The sequence below is a fragment of the Balaenoptera borealis genome (assembly GCF_965194805.1).
Source record: "Balaenoptera borealis genome assembly, chromosome: 3".
NCBI classification, from domain to species: domain Eukaryota; kingdom Metazoa; phylum Chordata; class Mammalia; order Artiodactyla; family Balaenopteridae; genus Balaenoptera; species Balaenoptera borealis.
The window spans coordinates 47,161,105-47,178,828 of record NC_138866.1 but is presented as its reverse complement, the minus strand read 5'-3'; the positions used below and the strand labels follow the sequence as shown (position 1 = coordinate 47,178,828).

Genomic DNA, 17,724 nt, shown 5'->3' with positions numbered 1-17,724 from the left:
GTTCTAACTATTAAAATAACGTCACCTGTAAATTTCACTGAAACCTATAGTCACTTGCAAATAAAAATTTATTTGATAGTTCTTAGAGTTGTCATGTTAAATTGTTTTAAATGTAGAGCTCAAAAGCACCACAGAATATAATATCTTTTGGAGTTGCCAGTTTTAACTTTAGGAGAATTTTTAAACCCTAAAAGGTTAATTAGGTTTTGTGAATTGTATAACTTAATTCTGGCTTATAGTAGAAAAAGTGTACTGGGAGAGGCAGGGAGTAGTCTAGAAATCAGTGATGTTGAACAACTGTTTATGTCATAGTAGTCCTCTCTAAAAAATAAAAATTGTAGTCAATATATGTAACTGCCATTAACTGAAAACCCTTGCTGTGTGTTCCAGGCAGTATGCCACACATATTTTCTTATATAATTCTCACAACCACTCAGTGAATAGGTAGGGTTTTCCTTATTTTCATGTGAGAAAATTGAGCCACAGTGCTCAGGTCATTAGCAGAGCTGGGATCTAGAGCTTGGGGTCTCTCATGACTCCAAAGCCCATGCCTTTAACCACTATATAGTGTTATAAATAAATAATAAAGAGTATATAAATGTAAATTATAAATAAGTAATAAAGTATAATAATGTAATAAAGTACATGATACAAAGGTCAAAGTGTACAATAAGGTATATAATGAATGTGTAGTATTGTTTCCCAAATAAATTATCTTTAAGGTCATATCAAGCTCTAAAATTATAGATATAAAATAATCCTGTTAGCCTTTTGAGGACATGTAGTATATTAACCTTGAATCATTGAAATATTTTGCTGATCACTTCAGGTATGTTATTATGAAATTAGCTTTGATCCCCTGTACTTAAAGCTCAGACGTGGCTACATTAGTTCTAAAGTTGAGTCCTGTGTATTTTCAAGTATCTGTTTTACAATAAGATGATGTTTTGTATTTTAAACTATTTCTCTCCTTTTTTTTTTATAGCTACCTATACTACAGAAACATGGAATAACTCATATAATATGTATAAGACAAAATATTGAAGCAAACTTTATTAAACCCAACTTTCAACAATTATTTAGGTAAGAATTGTTGCTATAATTTATAAAAATGTTAAGGGTAGCAAACATGTAATGTTTTTATTTCAAGTTGATTTTATCATATCGGATTTTTCTCCTGTATATATATGTTTTATAAAGATGGGTCATACAGTACATCATTTAAAGAATAAACTTCCTTTAAAATATTTTTAAAAAGTAATTCATGCACAGAATGTGGAATTCTAAATGTTCAAAAACATGTATACTGAAAAGTAGGTTTCCCTGTTCCTGTCCCCTAGATACTCAATTCTCCTCCCTGCAGGTATCCGTTGTTTTTGAGTATGTTTCCAGAGGTATGTTACATATATAAACATATTCTTACAGATCAAGTTAGCCTTTTTTAAAAATTACGTATTTTGGAGATTGCTTCATATTATTTCTTAGCTGCATTCTTCTTTTTTTTTTTCCCCCCCACACTGCACAGCTTGCAGGATCTCAGTTCCCTGACCAGTGAAAGCCCAGAATCCTAATCACAAGGCTACCAGGGAACTCCCGCATTATTCTTTTTAAGTTGCACAGTAATCCATTGTATTACTGTACTAAAATTTATTCAACCCATCTCCTCTTGTTGGACATTTAGATTGTTTCCAGACTTTTGCTAATGTAGTGAGTATCCCTGTATATATCATTTAATTCATATGTGAATATATCAGTAGGATAAATTTGTAGAGGTGGAATTGCTGGATTAAAGAATGTAAGCATTTAAATTTTAATAGATGTTACAAATTGCCCTCCAGTGAGTTGTATCAGTTTACATTCCCACTGTGAAGTAAATGAGAGGGACTCTTTCCTTGGTATCTCTCTAAGACAAAATTATAAAACAATTTTTCCCAATCTCCTGGAGTAAAAAAGGTGTCTTGTGTAGTTTTAATTTGCCTTTCTCATTTATCTTAAAATGATGAGGTTGAGCATCTGATGGTTTTTAATGTTCTTTGTTTTAGCTTCATTTAAAAAAATAAAGCATATATTACACATGATACAAAGGCCAAAGGGTCAAAAAGGTATATAAGGAAAATGTCTCTTTCCTCCCCTAAACCCAGCTATCTAGTCTATCTCTAGCTAGGAGGCAGCTACTATTAACTCTTTTTTTGATATCATTCTAGAAATATTTGTATAAAAGCATATATGTTAAAACTGTTTTAATGTTCTGCTTTATTGTTTGTAAAAATGAAAGCAACCTGAATGTCCATCAGTATAAGAGACTATAAAATATATTGTGTGAATACACAATAGAATACTGTAACCATGAAAAAGAATGAAATATTTCTATGTGTGCTCATATGGACTAATCTTCAAGATTTATTAAATGAAAACAGCAAGGTGCAGAGCCATGTGTTTAAAAATATATGCAGTACATTAGGTATATATTCTTGTATATGCATAGAAAATTTCTGGACTGACAGACTAGAAACTTGACAGTAGTTACTTCTGAGAAGGGAAATTTAGGGTCTGGGATGGTAGAGAGACCTAGGTTTCATTGCAGATGTCTTTATACTGTTAGAATTTTTTACTGTGTGTACACATTTTTCAGTTAATAAAAACTAGTTTTAAAAAGGGAATATCTGTAATCTAAAATAAAATAGATCAAATTTTTTCTAATTGCAAAAGAAATACTTGTTCTTTATAGATATGTTGGAAAATACAGAATGACACCAAGAAAAATATTTAAAAAGTCATCCATAAATCCACAACCCAGAGGAACATAACTTTAACATTTTGGTATATTTCCCTCTAAACTTTCTCTACTGTATATGTGTATTATGTATACACACATATAGACTTGTGTATATTAAAGAAAATGAAAATGTTATATTTTAAAATGCCGTACTATATAGCTTTCTAATTTGTATAGAATTTTTGTTTTTAGTGCCAAAATGTCCTGGATACAGCTTCTGTGTGATAAGCCCTGAATTTATTGAAGTTGCTGCCACCAAAATGATCATTAAAGCAATATTGACTTTAAATTTTATAACTTAATTACTTAACTAAGTTGTGTTAATAAACAGGTGGTGTTGGATAGGTTAGAAATGGAAGTTTTTATTTTTGGCCGTACCACGCGGCTTGCGGGATCTTAGTTTCCTGACCAGGGTTCGAACCCAGGGCCCCAGCAGTGAAAGCACCGAGTCCTAATCACTGAACCGCCAGGGAATTTCCAGAAGTAGAAGTTTTTCACAAAATAAGGCCAGTGTTTTAAAATGACTTATTTTAAATGTTTTTGAAGGTGTAAAATTCCAGGACAGGTGGTCTTTTGTTGCTTGTTGCTCTACTGAAGGTTAGTTCAAACAATGAATGTTTGACTCACGGCTCTGTCAGACTGCTGCCTTCTATTTTGGTTAGTTTCTTCTCTCTCAGACTTTGGGCTTCCTCTGAATTGTCCTCTCTAGGGTTGTGAGGAAAGGTGGCAGGGCCATCCAGAGAAAAATCTTTTAGTCCTAGGGAAGTTGGTAGAAATAGAAGAATAACAATAAGGAAAACAGGCAATTTTTGTCTTTATTTTCCAGGTCCACTCTGATCTAGAGGAAGGTTTCTTCCTACTTGTGATTTTTCTATTTTAAGCAGATAGATTTTTTTTTATACTAAGATATCAGAGAAATGTTAACTTGTTATTTAAGGCTTTAAATGCTATCTGTGCCTTCAAGCAGTATAAAATCTATGGCTCGGTTCTTGGGAATATGATACTTTGAAAGTTGTTTTGCATTATTTTCATGGTTGCCAAAAAATGTTCATATTTTTTATATATGAAGAGAGTTTTATCTGAAAATGTGCTTATCACAAAATATTCTATTTTCAGATATTTAGTCTTGGATATTGCAGATAATCCAGTTGAAAATATAATACGTTTTTTCCCCATGGTAGGTATCAATATTTTAATATCATTTAAAATTTATTTATGATTTGACCTCTTAATTGTGGTTCTAAAACTTAATGAAACATGATTTTCTCCTGTACTACTTTTACTTTGTTATGTCTGAAAATTGTGGGATTATATTTTTTAAAAAATTTATTATTTTTAAAACCTTTTTATGATCTCCAAATATTTGAGAAATCACACTTCAAATTTCTTAAATTCAAACTAATATTTAAACTTGTAATAGTTGTATTTGTAGCATTTTGGAGATTTTTGACATAAGGTAATTTTTATTCATATAAATAATCAGGAAATTATTTTCAATATGTTTCACTGTATGTATGTATGTATTTTATGCTTATGTTACTGCACATGTTTTATTATAACACATTGTCTTTTGCCTTCAGACTAAAGAATTTATTGATGGGAGCTTACAAAGTGGAGGTAAATAATATTCCTTTACTTAGCTTATGTTTATTTTTAGGAGATTATTTATGATAGTTAATTTTTTAGTTAGTATTCTTCTTAATTACAACTTTCATATTCTGCATTTATGTCTTCCCAAATTTGTATTTTCCCAACTTTTTGTTTCATTTGGATAGACTTTCTTAAATATCTCTATAGAACTATTTTTCATGTTCTGGGTCAGCTTTAAATCTCTTTAACCTAAAAGTCTACTGTAATCTCCACACAGTTAATATAAATAAATTCAAGGATTTGAAAATTAGTAAGTATCCAAACTGTACATATAAAATACACAAAATGTTTAAGAAAAGATTTATTTTATTGTAGTATGATACATAGTTTTAATATATTTTAGCTGCTGAATCAGGTATCTTTCTATCAGAATAACTATTTCTTGTTTTTCAGGAAAAGTTCTTGTCCATGGGAATGCAGGGATCTCCAGGAGGTATGAAGTTAGAGATAATCTTTCTTTCTCTTGCATTTAATTAATGAGTTGTGTTTTCTGTTTTTTTCTAAAAATTTTTTCCCCCTCTTCAGTGCTGCCTTTGTTATTGCATACATTATGGAAACATTTGGAATGAAGTACAGGTAAGAAAGTACTCTGAAACCTAGCCACAATTTAGATTCTCATTAAAATAAAGCTTAATGGAGACGGTTTAGGAGCTTTAAGTTAATAATCTCCTGATTTTGTCATCTAGTCATGTTTGATTAGGCAGGCCCTTTTATCCCATGGTTAAGTCTCTTAATCCTTGTAGCGTGTCTACCTTGTATAGATCCACTTAGGCTAATGTTTGTTATTTTATGGAGCTAGTGCTAACTCTTGTTATTTTAAAAACCAAAGATAATTATAGTTGGAATAACCCATGGAAAACTGCTTGCTTACTACTAGGGAATTGGTTAATCTGAGTTTAAAAACTCTTAGACAAAGATGTAATTGCTTGCTTTGTTTAAAAGATTAATTTATTATGTTTTCCTTTAACAGTAGTTGGGTGAAAAATTACCTAAGAATTGTTTTAGTGTCTGTTCACAATTCATTGTTTGTCTTATCCAAAATCATCTTTTCCAAGCATATTGCATAGACAAAAGAGAGAGAGAGAGACAGGCTGATGAGCTTTTCACCCTACAACAAACCAAAAAAGCTGGCCAATGTACAGTATTTTCTTTCTTAGTGTGTCTTGTACAAGTTAGAAATCTGTTGTAATCATTGATACTGCCTTCTCTTTCACTCCTCATGTCCCAAACTGATCCTTTACCAAATCCTGTCTGTTTTTTGTCCTGAAGTATTCCTTGAATCTGGCTCTTTCTCTTTATCATTATTTAATCTCCCTAATCCAAGCTCTAGTCATGTTTCCTTTGGACTCTTCCAGTAGTCACCTTCTTAGTGGTCTCATGTTTTCTTTCCTTCTCTAGTCTGTTCTGTTCTCCACACCACAGTGAGAATGATTTTCTCAAAAGATAAATCTGATCATATGTTACCTTACCCTAAAAAGCTTTCAAATGTTTCTGATCCTTAATAATTCTTAACATGGCCAATGAAACTTCACATGACATGCCCCTATCAATCTCTCCATTCTAATGCTGTGTTCCCAATTAACCCTCTCCATTTGAGCTATGTTCAGCATTGGATCCACATGCCTCACATATAGTAGACATTCAAATGCTTTAGTTTTTTTTTTTCCAAGTTATCTTTAATTAATTAATTTATTTATTTATTTATTTTTGGCTGCGTTGGGTCTTCTTTGCTGCACGTGGGCTTTCTCTAGTTGCGGCGAACGGGGGCTACTCTTCGTTGCAGTGCGTGGGCTTCTCATTGCAGTGGCTTCTCTTGTTGTGGAGCACGGACTCTAGGCGCACGGGCTTCAGTAGTTGTGGCGCATGGACTTAGTTGCTTCACAGCATGTGGGATCTTCCCGGACCAGGGATGGAACCCGTGTCCCCTGCATTGGCAGGCAGATTCTTAACCACTGTGCCACCAGGGAAGTCCCAAATGCTTTAGTTTATTTGGTATTTTTTATCTTAAAATTATAATGGAAAAGTTTGCTTAAAAGTGTTAATTCTTAAATATTATTTGAATACAAATGCTTTTATTTAACTGAAAATGAGTAATATGCGCTAGATTTTGTTTTATATATTCTCTTTATTATTTGGTGATGTGTCAGTAATAATATTAATAGTGAAAATAACTTCCATTTATTGGGTTTTTGCCACGTGCCAGATACTATTCTAGGCACTTTTATCTCAACAACACACGGAAGTCCCTATACTTCTCATTTATTAACCAGTAATAATATCTGAGCATGTACTGTGTGACAGATGCTGTACACGATGTGTTATACTTATTATTTTCCATCTTTACAGTAGTGCTCCAAGATAGGAATTATTATAATGCCTAATTTACAGATGAGAAAAATAAAGCTTAGAGAAGCTGAGAAGTGTCCCCTAGGACACACAGCTGGGAAGCAAACGAATTGTGATACTTAGTCTGACCATGCTTTCAGTTTTTCCACTACAATTCACTATCTCTCTGTAGTACAAGCTGTATGATTATGATTTTCTATTTTAGGTAAATTGTTAGGTAAGTTCCTATTTTAGATAAATTCTGGAAAAATTGAGATTAATTCATGAAATAATATTATCGCCTTAGTTTTCTTTTTTTGTTTTCAGAGATGCATTTGCTTACGTTCAAGAAAGAAGATTCTGTATTAATCCTAATGCTGGATTTGTCCATCAGCTTCAGGTAACTTCTCTCTTCTTCCTCTTTAAGGCAGTCAGAAAGTAGGATAATTAAAATCTTATGTTCATGTAATTTAGTTGTAGTATTTACTTTGTAAATACTTAAAAATTGCCATAATCTGATTAATTTGATTCTTTGTTCAAGTTTACATCTGTATTTAAAATTATCAGTATTTTCTTAAAAGCTACCATTAACAAGAAAAAAAGAGTTAAAGGCACATTTTTCAACCTAAAGTAAAATAATTGATGTTAGAAATGTCTTCAGTTACTTCTTTAATTTAATCACACATACAGAGCATAAGAGAGTTTTGATTCTAAACGTATTACATATAGCAGCCTTTTCTGTTTTATATGCTTTATCTTTTCCATATTCTTTCACATTTGATGATGCCTAGAGGATGCACTAAAAAGACAGTAAAGTAAACCTGTGAATTTATCTGATTAATTTATTTAATTTTTTTCCAAGAAGGAAAATCATAGGTGAAGAATGTGCTCTGGCTGATTCCATCCAGTTATGCAGGAATAAATCTCACATTGAGACATCAAGAGCACTACAAAATGGGTTGTCTCAGTTACCAAACTTTAAATCTTACTTCATTTTTATTTTTAATTCACTTTTAGTTTTTACTTCATTTAAAAGAGAAAAAAATACTCATGGTTAAAAAAATAAAAATTCAATAATGCCTAAGAAGAATACTTGAAAAGTAAGTCTCCTTAATAGTATATCTTGAAGATCATATATAGCTCTACCTGCATAATATTTTTATGTGTATATGTACATAGATGTATGTATGTATCGCAGTTATATAAGACCAGTTGCTTATACATGGACCTTTAGATTGTTTCCAGCCTTTCACGATTTTAAACAACATGGGAAAGAATATTCTGGTAGGTACATCTTTGTTTACATGTGTGAATGCACCTGTATGATAATTGATCAGAGTAGAATTGCTGGGTCAGAGGGCATTTGAAATTTGATGTTGCCAAATTGCCTCTAAAAAGGCTTCAGGAAACAAGGGGTACCTGTTTACCCATACCTAATCAATACCAATAGTGAAAGTGTTTTATGAAACTTCTTGATCATTGTTATCATGGTGGTAAAAGTGACAGCTCCTTATGATTTGCCTATTTTTCTATCAGGTTGTTGGTCTTTTTCTCATTGGCTTGTAAGGACTCTGTATATTAAGAAAATCTATCTTTATCCAACTGATTGGAAATGCCATTTTTATTATATACCAAATTCTGATCTATACTTGAGTCTGTTTCTGACCTTGTATTTTGTTCCATTGATCTGCTTATTGCTGCACTTGTATCAAACAGTTTTAAATACTATAATATTATGTAAGTAATTTATATTACTTATATCAAGTAATTTAATCAAGATCCCCTCATTAATGTGTTTTCTGGAATTTTCCTGGCATGTTCTTAACACTTATTTTTTGGTGTGACCTTTACTGGAAAGAGTCCTGTGGTTGTTTTTAATAACATTATCTCTACATTCACAGTTCAGAAGGAATTGACACCTTTAAATTTTTCTTAGTATGTTCCTCTCTAAGAGTATGTTCCATTTATTCAAGTCAATTTCTATGTCTTTTAGTGTTTTAAAGTTTTCTTTATATAGAATATATGCATTTCTTATGAAATTTATTCCTATTTTCTTTTATTCCCATTATACATAAAATGTTTTTTTCCTCCAGTATGTTTTTCTCATTGCTTACTTGTATATAGGAAAGCTATTGATTTTTGTTGTTTTCAGTTGGCAACCTTATTAACTCTAAACAATTCTGAAAAATTTTCTAGTTGATTGTCTTAGATTTTCATCTCCAAATCATAATAATTTTGCAACTTTTCTAATTTTTTTTTTTCTTTCTCATTGGATGGTCATTGTATCAGAATCATGATAAGTAATAGTGGTATAGTACTTGTACTTTATTCTTGATTTCAATGTCAGTGCTTCTAGTATTGCACTGTGTGTGTGTGTGTGTATGTATGTATTCATCTGTGCCTATGTAAAGAGATTTTACCAGGAATAGATGTTGATATTTAGCTTAAAAAAATTTTTTTTTATGGAATGACTGTAGTTTTACTCCTTTAAGCCATTAATATGGTGAGTTGAATTATTGGATCACATTATGCTAGATTTCTTAATTTTGAATCATCATTTTGGTTCACAAATGGATCTCACTTGGTTATGGTAGACTATGTTCCGTGAATGTGTTGCTAGATTCTATTTGTCAGTATTTTTTTAAAGATTTTGGAATTAGTTGAATAAGTGATATTGGTTTGTAATTTTTTTCTATACTACCCTCTTCTGGTTTGGGTGTTTATCACGTGATTCTCATTTTTAAAATGGAAACTTGCTTTCTCTTTATGTGCTCTAGAACAATGTAAATTAGATTGGAGTTACGGGCTTCTTGGTGTTCTGATATATGGTACCTGTGAAATCATTGGACCTTGATTTTTTAATTTAATTCGGTTATTCATTATTTCATTCATTTGTATATTTTGAGGGTGGACCAATTCTTGGACAGCTTTTCTTCGTTTGGTAGGTTAAGTCTGATTTTCATATACTCCTCAGGTCACTTTGGATGGTTTCATAATCTCTTATATAATCATTCATTTCATGGGATTTGAGATAAAATTGAGGAAAATATTTTTCCGTTCTTTTTTCTAATTTTGTGTATCTGTGCTTTCTTTTTTCCTTGATCTGGTTAGTTTATATAAATTTTCTGTATTTGAATTTCTGCTTGCTTTCTGCTTTCCTTAGGTTTTTGTTGTTTGTGCTGCTGCTGCTGTTATTCTTTAGTGAATTTCCTGAGTTGAAAGCTTAGTTTTTCATTCTTTCAGGAATTCAAGACCATGAATTATCCTCTTAGCATTGCTTTAGCCATATTCTACATATCGTACATAGATTCTGCTATGCAATATTTTTATTATTGTTATAGCTTGATATTCTGTGATTTCACTTTTGATTTTATTTTTTACTTAACATTTGTTTGAGTTTTTTTTTTTTTAAAAACTAACTATATAGGTGACAAGGTTTATTTTCTATTTTTGTTCATTTCTAATACTATTTACTTCTTGAATTTTTTAATGTTTTCTTCGTGGCCTAATATACAGTTGTATTCTCTGTTTTCAGGGCATAAAGCTCAATATACAGTCGTCCCTCAGTATCCGTGGGGGATTGGTTTCAGGACACCCCCCTCCCCCTGCCGCCCCATGAATTCCAAATCTTATATAAAATGGCATAGTACAGTCAGTCCTCTGTATCTGTGGGTTCTGCATCCGTGCATAGAGGGCTGATAGTATTTGTTCACTTCGTCTGTCTTGGGCTGAGAGGTGAATTGAAACTCCTTTACTTTATTATGTTTCTGTTTATTTTTTCTTTAGTTCTTCTAGTTTCTTTGCCAATTTTGGTACTGTGTTATTTGGTAGGTAAAATTCAAGTTAGGTCTTCATTGTAGTTATATATTTATTATTCCTTCATTCAATTATTTTACTTTGAAATTAACCTTGTGTAATATTGTTTGCATTTGCCTTGTGAGTTTCTTCATTCCTTTTCTTCAACCTTTCTAAATCACTTTGTTTTAGATGCATTTCCTATATATGGTCTATGGCTGGATTTTGTTATTTGATTTATCACTATTTTTCTTTAATAGGTGAATTTATCCCACTTTCTTGCACTAAAAATGATACATACTTTTGTCTGTCCTTTTATTTCATGTCACGCTTTCTCTTTTAAGTACATCTTTTTTAAACTTTTCACTATAAAGTTTATGAATTCTTTGTATGTTTGTATTCTTTTGATAATTTTTAAATTTATTGTTTTTAGTTCTAATGGGCACAATTGTAACTTTATAGTATATACATATGTTTCTTGAGTTATCACTTTTAAATAACTATCAGTTGATTTCCACTATAAAAGATAAAAATTTATATACCTCTACTTCTTTCCTCCTTCCCCTCCACTACCTGCTTTGTTATTAGTCTTAGTTCTTCTAGGAGTTACCTCTTATACCTTCAAAAATATTTAAATATTATACCTCTTGTTACTTAGCAATATAAGATCATCTACTTAAACTACCTCCTGTTACATGTCCTGCCATCTCCTTTTTTTAAAAAAAAGATTATACTTTTTCTACATTGTTACAGATTATAATATTTATATTCTATCCTATAACCGCATTTTCTAGTTGTTCATCCTTAGTTCTACATTTAAATAGGATTCTAGCTTCTTTATTCAACTACTGGAGTTTGTCTTTGAGCATTATTTTCAAGAAGAGTTCTTGGAAACTATATTCCGTTAAGTCCTGGCATTTTGGAAAATATTTTTCTGTTGCTCTTATGTTTGAATGACAATTGGCTAGATAAAAATTTTTTGTTTAATACTTTTTCCCTTATGGGTTTGCACACAGACCTGACATTGAATATTGCTCCAGAGAAGTCTGAGGGGAGCCTAATTTAAAAAATTTTTCCCCCTTAAAAGACTTGATTGGGAGGAGGAGGTGTTGTCTGGATGAACATAGGATGCTTTATCAAGGTATATCTTGTTGATTGTTCTATATTAACTTCTCAGTCTTAGTATGCCCTTAGCACTTACAGATTCACACCTTCCCTTATTTCAGAAAGTTTTCTTCTACTATGTATTTGGCTTCTGTTTTTGTTGTTCTGTTTCATTTGCCTGGCTTTTTCTCCCAGAGACATATTTTATATTGGTTCCCTTTTTCTTCCATATCTGCCATTTTCTCTGTAATTATTTTCAACTTTGTTCTTTTCTCTTTTGGCTTGATTTTTCTCAAGCTTTTCTTCCCTTTCCCATACTTCATTGTTTCATCAAATGTTCATTTGGCATTGTTCTAGGCAATGGCAGTAAAGCAGAGAACAAAATAGACAGAAATCTCTGACCTCATGAAACTTATTCTAATGAGAGAATTAAACAGTAAACAAAGTGAAATGTAGTGGGTCAGATGGTAATGGGTCACAGAGAAAAATAAGGGAGAGAGAAATAAGGCCACATAAGAAGATGCGACATGAATTGCATTTTTAAATGGTGATCAGAAAAGGCCTTATTGCAAAAATGATATTTGAGCAGAGACCTGGAGAAATTAGGAGAACAAGCTGTGCTGATATTGGGGGGAAGGCATTCTAGGTAGCAGGAATATACGTGCAAGTGCCTTGAAATGGGAGTATGCATAGTATTTTCGAGAAGTGCAAGAAGGTCGGTGTGGCTGCAACAGAGTAAGCAAATAACGGTAGGAGATTAAAGCTGGGAGGTAAGGGGCCACATGACAGACGTTTATAGGCCATTATAAGTAAGGCCTTTGGCTTTTATTTTAAGTGAAGGAACAACTTCAGATTGCCTGCTGCTGTGTTGAATATAGTATACTGTGTATATACTGTAGGGGTTGTTGGGGTTTGGGCAGAAGCAAGTGCTCGAGTTAAGAGGCTGTTGCAGTGATGGAGTCAGGAGAGTGTTGGTTTGAATCAAAGTGGTTGCAGGGGGAGAGGTGAGAAGAGATCAGATGCTGGATTTATTTGACAGTAGAGCTGATGGAATTTGCTGATGGATTGGATGTGAAGAGAGATAGGGATGAATTTAAGCCTTGTAGCCTGAACACTGGAAGAGGAACTGCTACTTGCTTGTATGGGAGAAACTGCATGAAATTGGAAGGGAGTAAAATCAAGAGTCGGTTTTGGTCATGTTAAGGTTGAGAGAGCTATTAGATAGTGGGCAGGTATACATATAAGCCTGGATTTCATGAGAAAGAACTGTATTTCTAGGGGTTATCAATATATAGATGCTATTGAAAGCTTTGAAACTGGATGAGATCACTAGAGAAGTGAATGTGGATAGAGAAGGATTTCAAAAACAGAACCTTAATGTATTCCCAGCATGTAGAGATTGTGGAGATGGGGAATCAGCAGAGGAGGCTGAAAAGAGTGGCCAGTGAGTTGGGAAGAAAATCAGGATGGTCTGGTGTTTGGGAAGTCAAGTGAAGAAGGTGTTAGAAGAGTGGGGAATGACCCTCCGTTTCAAAGATTGATAATAGGTTAAATAAGATAAGGGCTGAGAATTGACATTAGGTTAGGAACATGATGTCATTGGTGCCCTTGACAATTTTTGTGGAGGGGGGAAGATAAGCATAATTGCTCAGAGTTGAAAGGAAAATGGGAAGAGAGGAATGTGAACAGCAAGAATAGATAATTCCAGGAATTATGCTTAGAAGGGGAAAACAGAAATGAAACAGTAGTTGGAGGGGAAACTAGGATTAAGAGGGGCGTTCTGTTTGTTTTCTGAAATGGTAGGAAATGGCATAGTCATCTCTTTTATTGTCCTATTTCTTCCATGAATCCTTTTATCTCTTCTTTGAACTCGTTTCAGAAATGCCGTATTCTCATCGATTTCATGGGGAATTATAATTTTCACCTGCTCCATGGTGTAATTTTCATGCAGTGTTCTTTATGTATAGACTTTTGGTTATAATGTTGCTTTTCTTTCCCTTGCAAACATCTTTACATAAGACATGCACTGGTTCCTTTTTGATATTGGTCATCTTTGAACTGGAGACATTCTTCTTAGATAAGCCATTTGCCCAACAAGAAAGTTGTGGGAAAGGGACCAGGGGAGTGGTGGGGAAAGGTAGGCAGCTTAAATTTTCCCAGTTGTCTTGGAAGACTTTCTCACCAACACTTTTCTCCAGTGTTATGACTCTACTTAGCGAGTGGGAAAAAAAAAGAGCCCCTTTTGTCACAGGTTCTTCTTGTTTAGATTGATAAACACTGCATGCCCATTAGAATCAACTGGGAAACGTTATCCGTACCAGTTAAATGAGAATCTCTGGTGGGGGGAGGAGAGGAGCTGACTATATACCTACAGGTTTTAAGGCACCTCAGGTAATTCTCAGGTATAGCCAGGCTTGAGAATCAATGGTTTAGCCTTTACTTGCAGCTGACCAAGATCAGCCGATGCTTGGCAACATGCAACCCAGTTTCTCCTCCACATCGCTTGCGTCTTGCAGAAATGCCAGGTGTGGATGTTCACGTTTTCCTTAATATGCCCTTCCTCCTCCCACAGCCCACACACACTTCCTGGCTGTATCATACTAGGCAAGGGCTTGTTAGGTTTGTCAGCTGTACCCACTCTGTCTGATATCCGCAGTCAGGCGTCTTTTGTGCATAGCTTAGTCTGGTTCCTTTTTTTTAAAATGTTATTGTGAAATATAATACACATATATAAAAATGCATAAAGTGCGAATAAACATCCATGTAACTGCCATCCAGGTCAAGAATTGAATGTTTGCCAGAATCCCAAAAGCCCTCTTGAGGCCTCTTTCTAATCATAATTCTCTTTTTCCCATCATAAAGTTAGCCAGTATCCTGACTTATTTGATAATTAATTCCTTACTTTTCTCTTCATTCTTCTCATATTCAGGGTTATGGATGTTTCCTAGTTTCTTCGAATAAGGAGTTCTCTATTTTTTGTTTTCAGAAAGGGGAGAGGGATAGGAATGCCTTTATTACTCCATCTTTAACTGGAAGTAGAGGACTATTGATTTTAAGGAATTAGAACCAAATGTATACTTGAATCAATTAAATGCCTTATATTAATCTGATTTTTTTAAATGTTTTATTTCTTTTTATTCTTATAATCATTCTATGAGATTGCCAGTTTGGGTTTTGGGGGTATGTATGTGTTTTAACAGATGCAGTCAGAGATCATATAGCTTATGCCGGGTGGCAGAGAATACATACTGACTGGCAGTTCAGTGTGCAGTGCCGTAGTGCAAGCTATTTGCTTGACTTGATTTATGGTCTCATCAATAAATGTGAAATTATAAGATAGGAATTTTAAGCCTTTCTTTTACAGCAATATGGCACCAGAGTTTTCAATATAAACTAAGAATACCAGTGATGTATGCATTAACCACGTTTAAAATTTTGTTTTGTTTTGGGTATCCAAGAATTTAAATGTATATTCAGGTTAATTAAAATCTCTTCTAGGAATATGAAGCCATCTACCTAGCGAAATTAACAATACAGATGATGTCGCCACTTCAGATAGAAAGGTCGTTATCTGTTCATTCTGGCACCACAGGTAAGGATTTTTTCATTTTGGAGAAATTTGGGAAGAAAGATGATGGTAGTGAAGAATAGAAGAGAAGAAGCATCTTTTGCTCATTAACAAGTTACACTGAACAATTTAAATTGTTTAGAAAATTTTTGGATGGACTGTTGAATTAAAATAATTTCAAATTTTAACTTTGTAATTAAATATGTATTATATTGAGCTTCTGTGTGTACACCACTAGTTAATTAGAACGTGTTGGTTGGAAGATCAGATTTCTACTTTGTTGAGTTTTAAATCTTTAAGTAGTATAACTGTGTTGCAAAGATTAAAATAATAAGAGGGGTCTGGAGACGAGGCCCTAAATACACTTAGGTGGTCTTATTAAAAATGAAAGGTGGTTAGTAAGTAAAAGCAGGGTGACTAAATGTAAGCTACCTCAGTTTTTCTCTTGCCGTAAGTATTTGAATCCTTTCTCCTTTCCCTATTGCAGTGTCCCCTCCCCCATTTTAAAAGTTAATGATCCAGGCATGCTCTCAAAATCCTAACTTTTGCCATCCTCTCCAAGACCTTGCTACCCTTTTTTGTCTCCTTTCTTTTTATTAGAGCATTCATGGAATTTTTTTAGTTTATGGTTTTTCTCTCCCAGAGTTCCTTTCAGTCTTACTTGAACCTACAACCTTGTAAGTTAGGAGAAACAGGTTACGTACCTGGTTAGTGTTGGACCTGGAAATTTAACACTGGTGATCTGCTCCACAAGTCCAGCACTATATTGTACTTCCTTAGTGAAAATACTATATACCCATCCTTCAGGCTCAACTTCCCAGTTGTCATTGACTCTTTGCAACTTCTATCTAATCATTTTCCAAAATGGGATGGTCTGTTTCCTCAGTACCTAGAATTCCCTCCCTCTTTTATAGTACCCTTCATTTCGGTCAAGTTCAGGTCCATATTGGCCTCCTATTCCAACTCTTGTTATTTAGTCTGTTCTGTACATTGTGGCCAGACTTATTTTCATGAAAGATAGTGGTAATAGTGATATTCCTCCTGTATAAAAGTCTTCATTGGCATAATTTTTTTTTAATATTTATTTATTTATTTGGTTGCACCAGGTTGTAGTTGCAGCAGGTGGGCTCCTTAGTTGCGGCTCACGGGCTCCTTAGTTGTGGCGTGCGAACTCTTAGTTACGGCATGCATGTGGGATCTAGTTCCCTGACCAGGGATCGAACCCGGGCCCCCTGCATTGGGAGTGTGGAGTCTTAACCACTGGACCACCAGGGAAGTCCCCATTGGCATCATTTCTACTGAAGAAAACACATCATAGGTAGTAATTAAAGGCCCTTTTGATCTTTATTTGTATCTCTCACTGTACCTCTATATATGCACTCCAGAAAATGGGACTACTAATGGTTTCCTGTGCGTGTCTTCTATTCTCCACCTAGAAAGCATCACCTTCAGTCTCTCTGTCCATAAAAACTTGGTTCAGATGTCATTGCCTCAAGAAAACATGATGATTAACTTACTCTTCCTCTAATCTTAGTTATTCAAAACTGCCATAGAGCTTTATCTGTACCTCCTCACTTTCTGCCTTGTATTAGTTACCTATGTCTCTTACCTCCCTTCGTAGAATGCAGGTGCAACACTGCATCTGAAACTGTTATAACCACTGTATTTAGACTTATGGCTAGCATATTTTCTTCTCTATTCCATCAATACTATATTTCTATCCTTAATTTTAATCTTACAGTGAAACATTAGTTTTCTGTTGGAATCCACCCTCTGTATTAACATTATTACCATGATTTAGCACAACCTTTAGGGCATAAGTTTAAGGTCATGCGACTGTTAGGCAGATAACACAGCAAACCCTCTACCAGTTCAGTTGTTCCCTAAAGTTCTCCTCCATTGAGACTCAAAATTTCTTGATTATAACTGTTGAGCATATGGGGATAGCTCTGATTCTGTGTGGGAAATTTCTGTACTAACAGACTCTGATGTGAAGAGTAGATAAAAGAAAATCTCTTATCTGCTACATGCTTCCTTTCTCCCAACTCTAGACTTGTTGGTAATAAAATCACAGTTTCAGTGGAAAAAATATTTTTGGCAGCATCTGTGGAAGCAAAAGGATAATTACATCTACAAAATAAAATTGTACAAATGTACAGTATCCTAAGTCACATGTTTATGGAGCCTAAAAAACAAACTCAGTAACCAATTATGAACCGTTATCCCTTTAAAAATTCTATTTTCAAACTATTTTAAAAATTAATGTTCATTATATAAAATACTTTAATACTTAATTCTTAAGAGGGAAAATGTCATGAAGATATAAAGTTCTTTGGGTAGTTTATAACAAAAGAATTTACAACAGTTTACTAAAAATTCAGTCATAGAATTTTCATAGTCATATATATGGTAACACTTCATGAAAAATGAAGCTTTTCCTAGTTGTAACATTCTAATGAATGAATTTATTTAAGTTCCCATTATATGTTATGTTCATGCAATAACT

At 33.5% G+C, this 17,724-nt stretch overlaps 1 protein-coding gene across 3 annotated transcripts in view; it reads left to right on the top strand.

Moving 5' to 3' along the window:
* STYX (serine/threonine/tyrosine interacting protein) overlaps window positions 1-17,724 on the top strand; it is a 36,664-nt gene that overhangs the window by 15,379 nt on the left and 3,561 nt on the right. For 2 of the 3 annotated variants that reach the window (XM_082386837.1, XM_082386835.1), the window contains 7 exons: window positions 986-1,083; window positions 3,893-3,953; window positions 4,357-4,393; window positions 4,820-4,859; window positions 4,952-5,002; window positions 7,079-7,151; window positions 15,149-15,242. In XM_082386837.1, the coding sequence (XP_082242963.1) occupies window positions 986-1,083; window positions 3,893-3,953; window positions 4,357-4,393; window positions 4,820-4,859; window positions 4,952-5,002; window positions 7,079-7,151; window positions 15,149-15,242 (454 nt within the window). Of the gene's footprint in view, window positions 1-985; window positions 1,084-3,892; window positions 3,954-4,356; window positions 4,394-4,819; window positions 4,860-4,951; window positions 5,003-7,078; window positions 7,152-15,148; window positions 15,243-16,324; window positions 17,723-17,724 lie in introns of those variants that run through there. The other variant, XM_082386836.1, reaches the window with a different exon arrangement.